Consider the following 17,771-nt stretch of genomic DNA (forward strand, 5'->3'; position numbering starts at 1 on the left):
GTTTGGTAAAGCGTTGTTTGTATTTCATTGCTGTCTCCATATGTTCACGTTCTAGTTGTTACAATCACATCATGAAGTCTGCGGCTTGTGCAGGCTCACCTGAAGTTCAGATGCAAATGAGTTCTTTTTCTCATAGTTTATATAACATAAGTTCACAGATTTATCTAGACCGTCTCAGAGGCTGATATTTGGTCCCAAGTCTGCAGTAAAAGTCTGTAAATATTTGCAAATGGGAACGGAGAATAAACTTTTCTCAATTCATGTTACTAATTAGTGGGGGAACCATAATCGGTGCACTGGTGCATCGTGTGTTTTTATGCGACGATACGATACATGATACGTTTTTTTTCTGTATCAATACTTTAAATTACCCTCAGCATTTTTGTCAGATATCGCAAAATTGTAATTAGCGCTTCAAGTTCACTACTAAAATAGTTGCAACGGACGTTTGTCTACAGCTAGTGTTTCCTTTTGAACCTGCTCTGAAATATTAAAGAAGTTTCCATGCGAATTGACATAAATATGCATACGATGCGTATCGTATTTTGACCTTGCTGTATCGTTTCAGTTCACCGCCGTTACTAATGTGATGGCATGGTTTTGGTCACTTGTTTCTCACTGATAACAGGTCAAATAAAATTTCTTTTGCTTTATTTTACATTATTGCATTGAGGCCACGTTAATACCTCTAAAATTAAGACCATAAGTATTTTTTAAAAATCCAAACAAAATAATTATTTCCCAGTGTGCTTTAAACATTAGATAAATCCATCACCCTTTTCACAATGCGCTATGTTTTATGTGATATCGTGTTTCCTGATATTGTTGTATTCAGATGTAGAAGGGAGATGAGGTAGCCTTGTGGTTAAGGCGTTCGCTCGTCACGTCGAAAGCCTATGTTTGATTCCCAACATGGGTGCAATATGTGAAGCCCATTTCTAGTGTCACCTGCCATGATATTGCTGGAATATTGAAAAAAAATGGCATAAACTATAGTCACTCACACAGATGAAGATTTACTGCGCTACTTTCTTAGTTATCCCCCAGGCAAGACTACTGTTTAGGATAGATTTACAAGCATTAACATTATCAATTGAAGGGAATTGGTCATCCAAGATTTAAAAAAAAAATTTAAATGTCCTGTGACAGATAATGCAAATGTCCTCATGGGCATGTGTGTGAAACATGTTCTTGGCATCCCTCCTGATGAAATGGCTGGAATAATGCTATCAATTGACCTTGATTATGTGCTTGTGGATATTACGCCTGGTAAACGTCTCAGACCTGCATCACTTCGGGCTTTCCTCCCACATTAAGCTGACATGCCGTGATATAACTGGTGTTAAACCCAACTATCTCACATTTACTCACTGACTCCAGCTGCAGTGATGATGATGTTGTTGTTGATGATGATGATGGTTATGTATTTCAGGAACAAGGAGGTGGTGACGACACAGATTCGCGGACAACTCCAACGTCCACGGGGGTGCCACACCCGGCAGTCTCATCGCTCCGCCCGGTGCCATCACCCTCGGGGTCAGCAGGGTCAAGGTCAAATACGCCAGCCTCTCTTCCAGGTAGGCCAACAAGACACTACGGGTGTATGATCAGTAATAGCAGTCTATAACCATTGTTGCCGGAACACAAACCAGATCATTTAATGATCATTGGGAACAGGGAAAACATTTTTTTAACCTTTTTGTTTCTTTGTCTTTTGGCCATATATATTTTACTCTATTATTGCAAGAATAAAAGGACATTGATTGGCAACGGTTGTTGCTGGTTGCCAGAATAGATTTAGAAGGGTTCATATATCAGTAAGGAAGACATGTGTCGCAATTATGCTCACGAGATTCTGAATCTTGCCATTTATAATCTGATACTTACCTCATGATACAATATATAATATGTTTTTATTAGACTTCTCTCATCTTTTTAATATCTGACCGCCGTCATAAAACTGGAATATTGCTGAGTGCGGCGTTAAGCAACAATCAACAATTTTAATGTCTGATCAAACTTGGAAACCTTAATTGCAAGTAACTGTAAATGTCACTTCAACATGTTCAAAAGTAACAGTCCCTTTTGTGTCCATGTCTCTCCCTGGCAATGTGTTTTAGTTGTTGTAACCGACGTCAGGGTAATGATTGTCATGGATCCCTGTAGATACTTTGAGGTCTTTGAGGGATGACCCTTTTAGCAGTATTGCAGCGATATCCTGGCGGGTGAAACAGCCTCCACCGATTACACCCATGTGGGGAATAGAACTGAAGGTCTCTCTGGCTTCATAGAATGGACACTTGACCATTTGGCTATCCACTGCCTCTCTCTAAGTCACTTAGCTCTATATTTAATTTAATTAATATTATTCATGTATTAGTGGGGCAGTGTGGTGGTCTTGTGGTTAAAGCCTTAGCTCGTCACGCCGAAAGACCCAGGTTCCATTCCCCACATGGGTACAATGTGTGAAGCCTTTCCCGGTGTCCGATGCCGTGATATTGCTGGAATATTGCTAAAAGCGGCGCAAAAACACTCTCACTCACTATTAGTGCTAGGAATCACTTAAAAAGGATTCTTTATTTTTGACTACAGCTCAATCAACGTTTATCTGTAGAGAACTTCATCACTGATCAGAATACCACAAATAATTATTCATTTAATGAACACAAATTGGTCACAATTGTCATTATATTGATTTGAGTGTGTTAAGCCAACTGTTTAACTCGCTGATGGAGTTATAAATGATTTTGTTTTAAGTAGACAATTAGATGTAATTTTACAAGTAATAAAATTATTCATAACAAGTTGTATGAACAAAAACTATTTTACATTCAATAGATGAAGAATGACTATCAAATGGATTATATTAAGGGGACACATTTCCCTTTTTTGAAATTTCAGCCAATATTTGAAAACTATTAAGTTTGTTATTGAATTGAGGACAACTTAAGCTCAATATTTTCATCTACTTTCAACATTACATAGTTTCAAATGAAATATCTCCTTTCGGGCATGGAACTTTTAATGGATATGGATGCACGGTTGGTCGAATACAGGGGAACCTTGTTTGAAATTAAAGAATGCTCGGTGGATTCAAAAGTAATCAATTAGAAAGTATCAGCCTGTGGCTAGCCTGGAACCTTGTTATATTCAACTTGTGCATGCCTTGATCAGAATAGCATGGGCTGCAATGCTGGTTTATGAATCCCAGCGAAAGATAAGCCACCAGTGTATTTATTAAACCTGTTGCTTGATAGCGGAGGACATTGTGTAATGCCTTTTAATTTGTTTAGTTTTAGAAAATATAGCAAAACACCTTATTGCGTTTGTATATTGTCAAATGAAAATCCACTTTTGTTGAATTAATCTTCTTGAAAAAAATATGGAAATTTCACAGCCAGGTGCACTGATACACATTAAGAATATACTGAAATTGTTCATCTACAATGACAGACTTTGTTCAATATGGAGCCGATATGTATCGTTTCGGAGGCATGGCCCCAAGACACAGGAATGAGGATGATGCACTGACTAGAAGGCCCAATTAATCTAACTTGCAAAATTTGGTTTGTGTCCTAAAAACCCTTGAGAACCACTTAAGCTGAATCAGTGTAGATACAGAAACAAACATCGATTCCACCAGCACATTTCACATCATTTTTGTTTTGTAAACAATTAATTTGGTTCTCTGCGCTCTCCTGTTGAGAGTCTACATTGTCTCGACATGTCCCAATTATAGGCAGTTTGAGAGACAGTATTAGATGTTCTGAACAAATAATTCCTGTTTCATTTATTTCTGCCTCCAAGTACACCTAGTGCAGGAGCTCTGTACATCGGACACATTCCGAAAAAGTCCAACCCTCTGCATCATTCATGAAGCAATCATGGTCTGTGTGGAAATATAAATAAAGTTTTATGCCACCTGCTTTAGTATTTGTACACCTTTCACGTGTTGTATCAGTGTATGTGTCAGTTTGTGAAGAAAATATATTAGCATTAATTTCAGAAATAGGGATATATATCTGTGCTGTTTAGATCTTCCAAGCCTTAGATTTTTACCAGATTCTGGTGCCAGACAAGGGGATATGGTTGTGTACTCCTCACAATTCCAAAAATTTCTCTTGCCCACACTTACAGGAGTGCTCGCCAAGCCTTGGATTGTTACAGCTATGAGATCTCAGGTCCCATGTCCCTGGAGGCTGGGTGTTTGGGGGTATGGGAAGGATAGAAACCCGGGATTATGAAGAAGCCACTCTCATGTCACAATGCACGTGTGGCCTAGGTGTCTACTTGAGAAAAACGTTTGAGCTTATGTTGATATATGATCTATTAGCTGTTATAATATGAAGGGAGTGTTGACATGTACAGTTTGGCTGTGCTTGCCATGCCTCCTATAGGATATGCCTCTGTTCAAACAAGCCATTCTTATCACCCTAGTATCAATGCTCAAGCAAATATTTGTGAAGCATATGAATTACTGCTAATCGACAAGTCGGATGGCGTCATAATGAGGGTGGCATGTGATCCGGACCTAGGCTGATCTTTGAAATACAAGCAGTAATTATTCTGTCAGGCTTGTGTTAAAATTTAAGGGCTTTTGAATAAAAAATTACAAAAGAAATTCCCGGCCAAGGTGTAAGCTCACATTGGCAGATGCTAGGGGTAGTCGAAGAATGATCACCACATGGACGACACATGCGCCTCCTTACGTCTTCATACAGAGCATGAACGATATGCTATTCATTGTCCCACGGCATGTTTGCCATTATGATATAATAGTGCAATGGCTTTGTTTATCTGTGTCAGTAGAAAGCCATGCATGGAAGAGAAGGGGAAAACCCACATTAGAACCACCTTGAAGCATTGCATACTTGCAATTACACAAGTGGGCTTTGCAAATGGGGAGTGTGAAAACATTCATTTGCTGCATTGCACAGTCAACTGGTCAATTACTGGTGAGGCTCGCTACCATGCATTGTCAAGAGTGGCCAGACCACAAACTGGATTTTACATGGTGCTTAGACAGAGTATTAATAAAATATGGTAGCATTTGTGTTCATTCATTAAAGAAAAAATGGCTATAGATGTATTCTGAATTTTATGTCTTTTTGTATTTACATGAAAGGAAAATTCTAATATATTTGACTACCTGTGGAAGTGAAAAATAAAATGACTTGCTTAAATATTTAAGTTAAAATAATTTGAGTAGTTAAAGTGAAGGTGGAAACTTGAATTTTCTCATTCAGTAATGTGGCTGTGTCATACCACGGCCAAGGTTTGCACCAAGCATTGTTTTCTATGTAGAAAATATTTCATAGATAACTAACCTTCTCAAGATTTTCCATGAATGATGTGAAATTGTTATTCTGGAATTCGCTCTGGTTTCTTGCAAGATCATATATTATTTTTTTTAAAGGTTCAAGTAAAAACAAACCAGCTCATTCCAGTCCTACTAAAACGTAAGATAGTTATGATATGTTTTATTGTACATATAAAACTCACTGAAACACGTTCATTATGACAGTTATCACACAGTAGTGATAATACTGAAACACAATGTCAGGTTATAGCCACAGCTCCATGGTGTATGTTTGCAACTTATGGGCTGGTTTATAGTGAACACAACTAATTCTGCAGAGCAGGATTTGTGCAACTGCTGTTGATGTAAGTTAGTGTTCTGGCTTGCATTCATTGCCAGGAAAGTAGATTGGTTGTTATTACATAAACATACGTACAGAAGTGACATCTGGTCCAAATGACATTTTATGGAGGGGATTTCCCAAGATGAGTGGTTTTGAGCCTCTCACCACTAGGGGTTTTCCATGCTCTGCAGCTTAATCTCGGGTCACTAATTATAGCCATCAAATTGCTTCTCACCAAGAGGAATGAGCATCGGACACCTGGTGGGAGATATTTATTGCAGCTGCCCCACTATAACACCTTGCCTGGGGACAGCCTGCAGAGTCATTGTTTTGGTGTGGGAGGGAAATTGGCATGGCAAGATACAATGTTGATAAGTCATTAGCACATAGTGTGGCAGTAGGTCAGAGGAGTACAGTGTCACATATTGTTACACCATGTTGCCAATCACTGTGCTATAGGAGGGACGTGACCTTTGTCTGAAGGCAGTTGTGAGGAAGTAGGTCTGTCTGCCAATCATCTTTCATCCATGCCCATGTTGTGTGGCTGTACATTGAGAGTGCCTCAACTGGTGGGGGAGGGGGGGTTGAGTTGAGCAGGGATGTGATATCCATCACAGAGGTTTACATTTGGAGCAATGCTTGCACTGAATGACCTTATCGACAAGTGTTAAAGACGGCAGAGTATATAGACGGAGGGATTGTCTTGTTACTGCGGGAGTGATGAGCAGGCTAGCCCTGTAGACCCTCAGGTCAATAGCTTATCCCCCAAGTCCTCATGTATTGATAGTATTCTATCTATGTCTTCCCCATTCAAAGCTCAACTCTTCACGATGGCAAAGTAGGGGTTTTCCAAACTAGATCTTAAAATACAATTGCCAAAAGTGCACTGGCATAGCATTTCTGTTTTTGATGTGCCATTCATTTTCATTTCATTTCGCTGTAGTAAGATTTAAGGGTTGAGCCAGGATTTTACGAGCCTTGTGTTCAATTATTTTTGGCTCTTTTTATCTGATCTTTTAAGGTAATATTTCTCTGAATAAGCCCTGTTTCATTAGTTAGAAATGTTAACATAATTTCTAATGGATCAAATTTAGCGTTCATTTTGAAGGCCATCAATAAATATAACAATCTCCTTTATGTGGTTAGGCTAAGTGGGGGCTCTACTCTCTTTTTTTCACCCTTTAAAAATTGTGAGCCATTCTTCTGATACCTCATCCTTTTACATATAAATGGGAAATGTCATCACAAGCCATTTAGTCCTTTGTAGTAGTGAGTATTTTGTCATTTAGAAACACATTAAATCATTATTCTTTCAATTCCCCTAACGGCGGCATTGTCAGTGATAACATAGTAGCCAGTTCTTTTTATATTCTCCCTGTGAATACATTTCCTCATGAGTATAGCTGTCTGAGAGCAACAGTGATACATATTGTTGAATGAGAATTTAAGTGAGTCAGTTTCTTTTATGATAGTGAACTAGGTCTGTTTACCTTGTCGTTGCTCTTGACCTAATAGTCTCTTATCTGGTTGTGTTTGGCTCAAAAAGATGGCCATATGTTGTTCCATTACAATATTGTCTTAAAATATCGCTGTTTTTGTGTTCTTGTGATATGCAGTGAAAAATTGTCCTTGCTTAAAAAAAGTAGATAGTTTAGGTGATATATGCTAGCAAAATATACTTTCCAAATTATTTCTCCAAAGAAGAATGTGTCATGTTTAATGGTGCTGTAAAACAGGTAAAAAATAGCTTACAAAATCATTCTGTGTCAGACCGTCCCCTGTTGAATTCTTTCTATAATGGATTGAAATATATTACATCATTCTGATTTTGATGTTCTAGGATATTTGTTGTAACTTCAGATCCTATAATGCAACGTTTCAATCTCAATTCTCAAGCCCCCAATGTTTTCAAATATTTGATGTTTGGCCTCAAACTAGTGGTTTTCATTCCCGTGTTGCAATACCCAATGACGATCATTATCTTTACAGTAATGGATATGATCGGGTTTTCCTCAACAGGTGAAATAGACATGTTTTTCTATCAAAGAATTTGACCTCAATTTGAGAATAATAGACCATCTAAAACGTCCATGATGAAAAGTTTAAAGTGGAGTTGTCTAACAGGCGAATGGTAATGATATCAATCAGAGACTGGCTGCACAAACTGTGCCAAGGTGCCTATTGATGGACATAATCCATTCAGAAGTAAAGCGGAAAAATTTCCAAGCCAACCACCGATTTTCCATTACCTTGCCTGGCTCACCTGCAGTTTGAGAGACGGCCATGGCTGGAGCTGACTCACTGGTCCTCCTGCTTTTCAGCGATCAATGGCACAAATCTTGATAAGAGAATATTCCTTGCTCAGGCTCCAACATGCCACTACCAATCCTTCTCTCTGTCAGAAGAGTGCAGGACATTTTTCTCTTTTTGTAAACTGCTCTTGAATATTGTATTGAATGTGTCAATTGGACCTGTAAAATTGATATTTAGCTTTGAGAATATTCTTTGTGTGTGAAAATATTTATGGATGTGACCTGCTTTTTCAAGTTGATAAATATTTCATGAAATAATTTACATAAGATTAAGTTTGTATTACTGACTAAGCCAATTCTAGTAAGCCTGTTACAGAAGGTTTAGATTTTTAAGTGTGGAACAGTTTTATATTCATAATGTTTAATCAAAGGTTTATCCAGTGTACAAACATGAAATATACTTAATTGTATTCCCCATGCTTCATCAGAGTTATTTAGGAAAAATACTATATCTTACATTATAACGTTAATGAATGCTATTGAATTATCAGTAAACCTGATGGTATTCTGACAAGCCAGTGACAGCTGTTGGCAGGTGGGAATATATTCAATAATGTGTGCGAGTTTCTATTTTTGTAATTTTTTGTTTTCACAAATATCAATAACAGTGTGGATATTTTTATGCAGTTTGAAGTCTTTTGCCCTCATGTGTTTGCCCCATCCAAATATGACGCCAAGAAAACATAATGAAATGGTTAATGTTTATTAAACACTTCACTTCAGAAAGTTAATAAGTGAAACTGAAAGCAACACACTTTTACAACCATTGTGAAACTAGCACAATTAAAACAAATAGAGGAAAACAAATGAACAGGGAAGTATATAACCCGTATAGCATGTCTGGGTGGTTGTTTACGTTACAATAATTCCCCACACAGAAGAGCCGCATGGTGCCCCCTCCCCTCAGGAGCCTCCACAGCAATGTGTTGCTACGCCATTGATCATCACTACAACATGTGTTCTCTACTCCTCCCGAGAGAAGCCTGCTGTGATCAATTGTACAACATAGTAGTACATGTACTGAATCATTTATAGCCACACAACTCAGCTGATTCTAATTGTCATCACTTGAAACCTTGCTACACCTCTGTACCCTGTTACAGGTGTATTAAAGAGTGGTAGAAAGTACCAATAAAACAGAGCGGTTTTATTCTTCAAGCAATTATAAAAGATAGGTTCATTGTTTTTCTTTTTTGAATAACTTGATTAAAATTGAAGGAGTATAATAGGTATTTCTTTTTGAGTATTGTTAGTTGAGTTGAATGTTTGGGACAGGTGAAATATTCAGCTGTGTTCTGTGATGGAAAGGAACTCCTTGTGTAAGGATTTTAAATTAAGTTACAGTGTTGCCATCTAATGGTGAAAGTTCATAAGGGGAATGTCACTAGTCCTTTCTGAATTTTACAAGTCTCTGACTAGCAGACTTATGTTAGTTTCAAACCCTGGCAGAACTTTGCAAGTGTTGTCAGCAGATAAAGTTCAATCAGGGATAACTCTTTTATCTTAACACTTAAGGTTACATTATGAAATGCGTACCTCTCGGACCCTTGAAGATCAGGGGTAGAATACCATGCTTGCCGTAACAGGCGACTGTTTATTGTAAGAGGCGACTAATGGGATCGGTGGTCAGGCTTACTGACTCATCGTATCCCAATTGCATGGATCGATGCTCATGATGTCACTCACTGGATTGTCTGGTCCAGACTCAATTATTTACAGACCGCAATCATAAAGCAGATATTGCTTACTGCAGCATAAAACAAACAAACATCATCTAAACAATAAAAGTTACGTTATGAAATATGTACCTCTCGACTGAAGAGCTAGGTTTGATTCCTGTGTACAGATTAGGGAGCACCAACAGGTTAATAATGCTACAATAATGAGTGAAGTGGCATGAAATCCCTGTATCGCTCACTCATTGAATGCTTCCATAGTCCGAATAGGTGAAGAAGTCTACTGCAGTGAAACTCATGCTGCTGTGGATTTGTGATGTCTTTGATGGTGGGATATTTATGGAAGACATGTTATCCCTAAGTGTAAACTGATCAGATTCAAAGTCTTCCTCAGAAAAATAATCTTCTGGTTTCATGTTTTTGGGGAAGAGTATTTGGTTTCTGATCTGCAAAGGTTGCCTTTTTGTGATACTGCATAAATGATCCAGTTACATTCCAGGCAGTGAGATGTATTTAATTCTATATTCAACTAACAAGATGATTATTTTGCAGGAAATCAAGCTGGCAGTCCTATGCCTCCACGACCGCCGTCCAGTCAGTTGGAAGGTCAAGGTCGCATGAGTCAGTCACCAATGGCAACACAAGGTATGAATGTGCAGTTTGATTAAATCTGCTACATTTGGATGGAACATACTTCTGCAAAGTGAAAACTTTCACAGCAAAAAATCCCAATCTTTAGCAGAAAGTGTAAATATGGTTGAATACCTCAATTCATATATTAATAGATGTTGCTGTGAATAGTAAGACTGAAGATTAACAGGGCGCATTTTACACTTTTGTATCATACTACTCAACAGAAATGAAATTCCTGTTAATTGTTGCAATATTGAAAGTATTCTGTTGATGTGTTGAAAATCAAAAACAGCTTCATTAAATGGAAGGAAAGAAGTTTCCTTCCACGTTGCTGGAGACGGTATGCTGCAGTGCAAGGGAGGCAACTGCTGAATAACTGGGTGGAAGATATTGATTGGCTTCCACCAGTTTGTTCAAGCAGTATTGTCTGGTTGGGTAGTAACACATGCTCTTACTATGAAATGAAATATATAACGCATAGTGTGACATAGGATAAGTATATAATTTATACAAATTATTAGAAAATTTACAATATTTATTAATTTGCTTACCTTGATGCAGGCTACAACCAACAAATGATGCCGCCGCCTATAGGGCCAAACCAGATGGGGTTTGTGCCTGGGGGGAACAAGATGGGAGGGGCACCAGGACAGATGGGTCCTGGGCAACTCGCACACTATGGTCAGTACAACAACCAGTATCCCCCCGGCCCGGGACCAGGACCAGGCCCAGGTGAGTCCTTCTCCCCAATAGAGTATCTTGTCTGCACAACCTTCTGAATTCAAAGAGCACTGCCTATTTCACTACACACATGTAAGGGAAGTTGTCAATATAGTTGTTGGCTATATCCACAAAGACTTGCTTGACTTGTTACATTTAGGGGAAATTGTCAAGCAATGTGGCAAGATCCACAAAAACCTTTATGCGACTACTTACATTTAATGGAAATTGTTACGTAATTTGAGGTCCACAAGAATTTAAGATAAATGATTAGATGTTTGGATTTGATGTATTAAAATTTGATTTTAGAAGGCGGTGCGATTGTAGTGCTTTTGATTGTGTGTCTGTCTGTGCTATCCATGTTTGTTGTTTTGTTGTTGTTTTGTTGTTTTGTTGAGCAACCCCGCATTAACCGTTGTTCCCATCACCCCAGCTTCTGAACTGATCTGTAGTTTGTAGTCGTAGACTTGTTGTCGTCAAACCACACACACAAATAGTGAAACAGATGTTAGATATCAAAGAAGGAAAATGGTATGTAGTGTCAAAATAGTGCATGAATGGCTCCGGAGCTTCAGATTTTTATGCTTGTTGATACAAGTGGAACGTGTTTGGCAAAGTATTATGGTGATAATTGGACTGACTTTTAAGTGTACTCAATATGTTTTGATCAAGTTGTGAATATTGTATAATGTGAATGTGGAAAATCGATAATTGCATGAAAACTCTAGCCCGTCAAGGGTTGTAATGTGCAGTTAGTACTTAAATGTGGTGGTATGCATGCTGTGAATATGTCTAACAAAAATAAAAATAAAAATCTAGTTTTAGTATTTCGGTCTGCATGCTGTATTTGGTTTGACTAAATTATTTTGTGCATAATGTAAAACTTAATTTGTAAAGTGATTGTCATTTTGAAGTTGATTTTAAGTTAAGTATTTTTTGGTTTATTGTTGCATTTGACACTACTGTGCAAATCGGCAACCAATCCTTGTCTATCTGACAGGGCTGCCAAATTATTCACCAGTCATACCAAACCAAAGAATAACAACAGAATCCAACTTGGTGGTTACTTAGCGATACTGAAGTGAACATTACTGATAGGAAAGGCCTGCATTGGCATTGAACTAGAAATCTGACAAGTTTTTCTTTAGATTGTAGTTTGTAGTTACAATTTAATTGCTTCACTTTCACAAATTTGAATTAACCTTTGAATTTGGATAATTAATTAATCATAGTGTTCTCATAGTCGGTAATGAATGAAAAAAACCCAACTGGTTTGAAACACTAAAAGTGTATTGGTTTACTAGTAGTGAAATTGCTCCTGTAGCTTTAACACTGACTTTAGACGTAGCCTATGCAAGTAGGACTGTATCGTGTATTAAGCGGTAAGGGAGTTTCCAACCCTGTTATCCTGTTCCATCACCTATGTCGGCTTTTCCTGATCACAGTCTCTGTCACTTCATGGTGAACGGCAATTGGGCAGCCCTGTCAATCACGTACTTCACACTGATTCTCATCAAGGCGTTCTGTCTCATCATGCAGAATAAAAGATGATCATAAATTGTCTTTCAGGGAACTATGGACGTCAGCATAACGTCCCGGGCATGCAGAATGCCTCAGGAATGTCCAACTATCCCTCTCAGAATATGTATAATGGGCCAAATCCGATGGGGCAGGGAGGTCCTATGTACAACAACATGCCCTTGAACCGAGGAATGGGCAGTTCCAGCTACAATAATGCGTACAGTGGCCAAGGCAATGTGAGCATGGGACAGATAGGGGCAATGAACAATCAGTACAGTGGCTTCAACAACCATATGGGTCCGGGTCCAGGTCCTGTCCCTGGCCCTGGGCCGGGTCCAGGCTCCGGTCCAGGCCCTGGCCCAGGGCCTGGCCAGCAGGGGCCTGGTATGAATCCCAACATGCCGAGTCACTCCTCCATGAACTCGGTTGGTCCACCAGGTCAGACCGTACAACCAGGTATGGGGATGCACACATCTCCACCCGCAGGGCCGCCCATGCCGGGCCCAGGTGGCGTGAAGGGGGCTCAGGCCGCTGCCCAAGCTGCCATGATCGCTGCTGCCAACAGTGCTGTCGGGAGGGGGGCCCAGATGAGATCGGTACCGTCTGTGCCGATGGGGATCGTCGGACAACCACGTATGTTTGGCCCGCAGTCGGCCAATCAGATGCCACCCAATCAGATGGCACACATGAACCACATGGGTCCGATGAACCCAAATATGAACAGTATGGGTCCCATGAACCCAAACATGAACAATATGTCAAATTCTATGAATCAAATGCCTAACAGTATGTCCCATAGTCCAGTGACCAACAGTATGGGCCCGGGTTCATTGGGGCCTTCAGGTCCTGTTCCTCCACATAAAGGTGGCAAGTCCAACAGCACTGCCTTGCCTCCATCAACCGTGTCGGGGCAATCCAACAGTCCGCCAACAAGTGCAGCAGAGAATTCCACAACTGCTGCCTTTACGACGACATCCACAAGTTCTGTCTCACCCATGCCGAACTCCCAACCTTCACCACCAACAGTTAACCCCAAATCCCCAGCGGCTGTATGTCCGATGGAAACGAAGGTTGCAAACTCGGAACCAGCAGACAGCAAGAGTTTATTGTCGGAAACACCATCAGCAGTTAACAGCGGCTCCAACTCCTCCGATTCCATGCCAGCCTCTTCGACAGACACGAAACCTGCTGATCCACCTGCAGAGTTACCCGAGCCGCCTCCAACCACAGCTGCTGCTACTCCCCCAACGTTAGTAGCCAACACCACGACACCATCAAACTCGGACACTGTGAGCAGCAGCAGCAGCAGCGGCGGCGGGGACGGCACCTCCCCCAACCCGGCCCAGGCTCCAGCACCCCCCTCCACAGAGTCTAGTGGAGGAGAGGTGAAAACTGAAGGAACTATGACAATGTCCTCCTCCTCTTCCCCTGAACACCAGCCTATCACTACAACAGCTATCACAACCATGGGTAAGTTCACATGAGACGGGGGTCACAAACTGCCCAGTCAGTGCACAAGTAGCTACAGAACTGTGTCCCGCACCAGATTTGCCTCTGCACTGGCATATCTTAACCTTGCTTTGACTTTCTCATGGATCATAGTATTTGTTCAGTGTCAGTGCTGCCAAATTGCCTCACCATGCTTGTGATGGGATTCTACCTGTCATTTGTTCATTTCTCTTCCCTTTCCTGCACCTTTTTTGTTTCATTCTTATTCACCCTTTTAGAACAGGCAGCAATCCAACTGCCTTTTTCAAGCATTTGTTTTAGGAGATTGGAAATACAAACCTTGTTGGTCCCTTTGTTTCAACTGGCATTGAATTAAAGATTTTTATAATAGTTAATCAGACAGTTTCATCCCTTTCCACCTCTCTTGATGGTAATAAACGTCATTCGTCTTCTGTAACATTCAAGATCATTTATTAGCTTATAAATGAATGGAAATTATTTTTTTGTACATCAAAATCAAAGAGACCAACAAAGTATGTTCTTTCCTTAGAGATGTTGAATCTTGTTCATAATCCTTATTAACTAACAGAAACGTGTGTTTGTATTTTAAGAAGAAAAAGTAGTTAAAGATGTATGTTAAGCTTTCTGTTGAAGTTATTTTTCTGTTTCTAACCATAGTTCTTTTGTTTGTAGTCCTTCAGCAGCTATGCTGATCTGCATCGTAGCCCATCATGCTGCTTGAGTAGCCTCCCTTGGTTGTTCTGCACTGACAAGATGGATGTTTGTTGTGAATAACCTCTCTCGATGTCCATTTCAGTCAGCACAACTACTGTAGTGACCCAGAGCATCACTTGTCCTGTGACCTGCGTTGCAGAGACGACCATGTGCAACTCTCAAATGGGAATTGACAGCATCCCGAGCATGCCAGCAATGAACTGCATCCCGATGCCAACGTTTCCGGAAGAGCCTCCTGAGAAGAAGAAAAAGGTTTGTGCTCCGAGATGCAGTTGGGCTTTGTAGCAGTTGACCTTGTGCTGCGTTTATTAATGTTTGTTTGCAGGTTTCAGGTTATATTAGTTTTAGCTCATAGTTGGCTGTAGATTCATTTCATATTATAGTTTCAAGTAGTGTTTAAAATTTCAAATGTGCTTCTGATGAATGTTTGTAAAGATTACAGGTGCAGTAGCAATGAAAGAACTTGTTATCAAGGGGAGATAACTGTTATTCACATGAGATGCTCTCTTCAGTCTCATGGCAGACATTCATGTCATACGTTTTTCCCTTCCAAATAATTAATTAGGCTTTTCAATTATTTCATGCCAGTGTTTTTGTTTGCTTATAATCCAGCTCCATACAATCATCGCGTCCTCATCAGTATTTGCAGATTTGATTTGCTGTAACAACTACTATAGCGCATCTTTAGTTGTAGAGTTTGGCATGATAGGTTAGCTTTCCTAGATTTGTTGATGTTAGTTGTTCCCTTGTCTCTCTTTGATATACATGTCACCATGTAATTACATCATTCTCAAAACTTTAGGAACCGAAATAAGTAAATTTATCTTATTTTTTCTAATTCCTCTTTTTAAATGGTAATAATTTAGCTCCAGACACTTTACCATAAACCTTGTAATTTTGCATTGCCATCAAAATGTTGCAGCTTGGGAAAAAGCATGCAAGATGATTCACTGACAGTCTTTATTATGTACACTTGTAACAATGAACTGGCCTGACATTAGAAGCAGTGATAGATCTATGTTACTCGACTGAGGTGCCAGTGATTTTATTCTAGGACAATGTGGTGGTTGGAGCGCCCTCTCCTGGCGCACCCAATCTTTCCTCTGCTCAGGACGACATGAGCAGTAGCCCCAGTTTGCCCGGAACGCCCGTAAGTCGATTGGAACGATATGAATGGCTCGCTCGTTAATCAGCTCGGGAACTGGCTCCGCCTATCCTTTTCCCCACTGCTTGGGCCCTGGTGAAAGGGTCGGGTACTTAATTCGTAATGTCCGATTATACTCACACGCCCCCGCCGACCAACCAACCATCTGAGTAGTTCGTCCGTTCTTCGTCTGTGCGCCCCTGTCTGTCTGTGAATCCCTCCCGATCACCAGGTACCCTTTCCTTATCGCCTTCCTGTACGGTGTCTGGTGACAACGTGGTCTCTCTAATCGACTAACGTTACTGACAGGTGTCTGTGTAGCTCTCATTCCTTCCACGTGGGGGTGTCAGTGTTGGCTTCTCAGCCATGGTGGTCATCAACTCAGCAGTTTTTGTTTTATTTTGTGTTTTCAGTGAAGCATGAAGTATTATTTTCCCTTCACATTTTTACACATCATCAAAGTTATCTTTTCACTTCACTGTCATCAGAATTTGTATATGAAAAACATAATTCAGATTCTTATCTCTGCTCTTAACATTGTCATTGAACTTTTTTATTGCTTATACATAATAGGCTCACGATTTGATAGGATCATTTCTTTATATGAAGAAAGAAAATGTCCCTGTCAATTGTTGAGTGGTATGCATTGAAAGTTCAATCATTGTGAGCTAACATGTTTTGGTTTTTGAAACTTGCATGCTCTGTTGTGTCGATGTTGTTAGGGAGACGCTTTGATGATGTGCAGGTGAATGCTGAATATTATGTTGTTTGGTCAGGGTTTGTATCTATTTTTCAGTTCAGGCTCTAGCTCACAATGACTTCCGTTTTGTTTCTTGTCTTTAGCAAATATTCTTGACGCATGGGATATTAAAATGTCGTCTGCCACAATTGGAATGTGTGAAGAGAAGGAATGAGATTAACAACATAAAACAGACTCCTTGATCAACAAAATTAATTTTTTAGGTTTCCCTGAAAAAGTGATGTTGCTGATGTATCTAATTTCCTTAACCAGCATTAACCGCATATAGCCTTCATGTATTTAACTCACTAAATATTGAGCACAAAAGTAACCGTTGAGGTCTGATTCCCTCAAACTCTGTTGTACAAAGTCCACATTGAACTACAAACCATCTTTCATAGCTCAAGGGAGAGAACTCTGGAGTCTGTTTTGTGAACTGACATGTTTGTGCCTTTTCTACGTTTTCATTTTCATGTTATATCCTTCCAGAAATCTGGTGGTCCTGCTGATTTGGGTAAATTGTATGAGATGGGAATGGAGCCGGAGCGTCGACCATTCCTGGACAAAATGTTGATGTTTTTAGAGGATAAGGGGACTCCGGTAACATCGATGCCTTCCATCAGTAAACAACCTCTTGATCTCTATAAACTATATCTCTGTGTGAAGGAGAAAGGAGGAATGGTTGAGGTGAGTGCTGCACAGCATTGTTTGTTGTGTGTATATTTACATATATTATCTGTTGGTGTTAGAAGTGGAAAAAAGAAGAAGACCCTTTTGTAATATTGACTGTTATTCCACATTTCCGTTTTTTGCTTACAGTGCTAAGTTGACAGAATAAGTATTATTTAAGGCATATGACCTTTTCTTACAATACAGACACATCAAAACATTATTATGTAGCACTAACTTGCCAGCAGTTGCGTCAAACTGAGACCATCTTAGCTTCAGTCAGCTGGGTAGTTAATCCATTTTGCCTCCTTTTCCCTGCTGTGGTATTGTTGAAATATTGCTGAAAGTGGCATAAAACCATACTCACTCACTCTCCTTTTCAATTTCTCATTGTGGTTCAGAGGTGTTACATCCTCCATTTGGGGTGGGGGCGGCCCAGTCGTCTAAGGCACTGCGATTCGCTGTGCAGAATTGCGTCCCTTGAGCACGCAAGAAACCTATGATTTTGGGTTCGAATCCCGGTTTACCCCG

The 17,771-nt window shown here is 39.9% G+C and overlaps 1 protein-coding gene across 7 annotated transcripts in view; it reads left to right on the forward strand.

Moving 5' to 3' along the window:
- LOC124145249 (AT-rich interactive domain-containing protein 1A-like) overlaps positions 1–17,771 on the forward strand; it is a 61,447-nt gene that overhangs the window by 32,143 nt on the left and 11,533 nt on the right. For 5 of the 7 annotated variants that reach the window (XM_046514987.2, XM_046514982.2, XM_046514986.2 and 2 more), the window contains 7 exons: positions 1,433–1,577; positions 10,183–10,275; positions 10,825–10,995; positions 12,553–13,974; positions 14,771–14,940; positions 15,743–15,838; positions 17,061–17,258. In XM_046514987.2, the coding sequence (XP_046370943.2) occupies positions 1,433–1,577; positions 10,183–10,275; positions 10,825–10,995; positions 12,553–13,974; positions 14,771–14,940; positions 15,743–15,838; positions 17,061–17,258 (2,295 nt within the window). The remainder of the gene's footprint in view (positions 1–1,432; positions 1,578–10,182; positions 10,276–10,824; positions 10,996–12,552; positions 13,975–14,770; positions 14,941–15,742; positions 15,839–17,060; positions 17,259–17,771) is intronic. The other 2 variants (XM_046514984.2, XM_046514988.2) reach the window with 2 other exon arrangements.

The sequence above is a fragment of the Haliotis rufescens genome, unplaced genomic scaffold (genome assembly GCF_023055435.1).
Source record: "Haliotis rufescens isolate VD_foot unplaced genomic scaffold, xgHalRufe1.0.p SCAF_5, whole genome shotgun sequence".
Taxonomy (NCBI): Eukaryota; Metazoa; Mollusca; class Gastropoda; order Lepetellida; family Haliotidae; genus Haliotis; species Haliotis rufescens.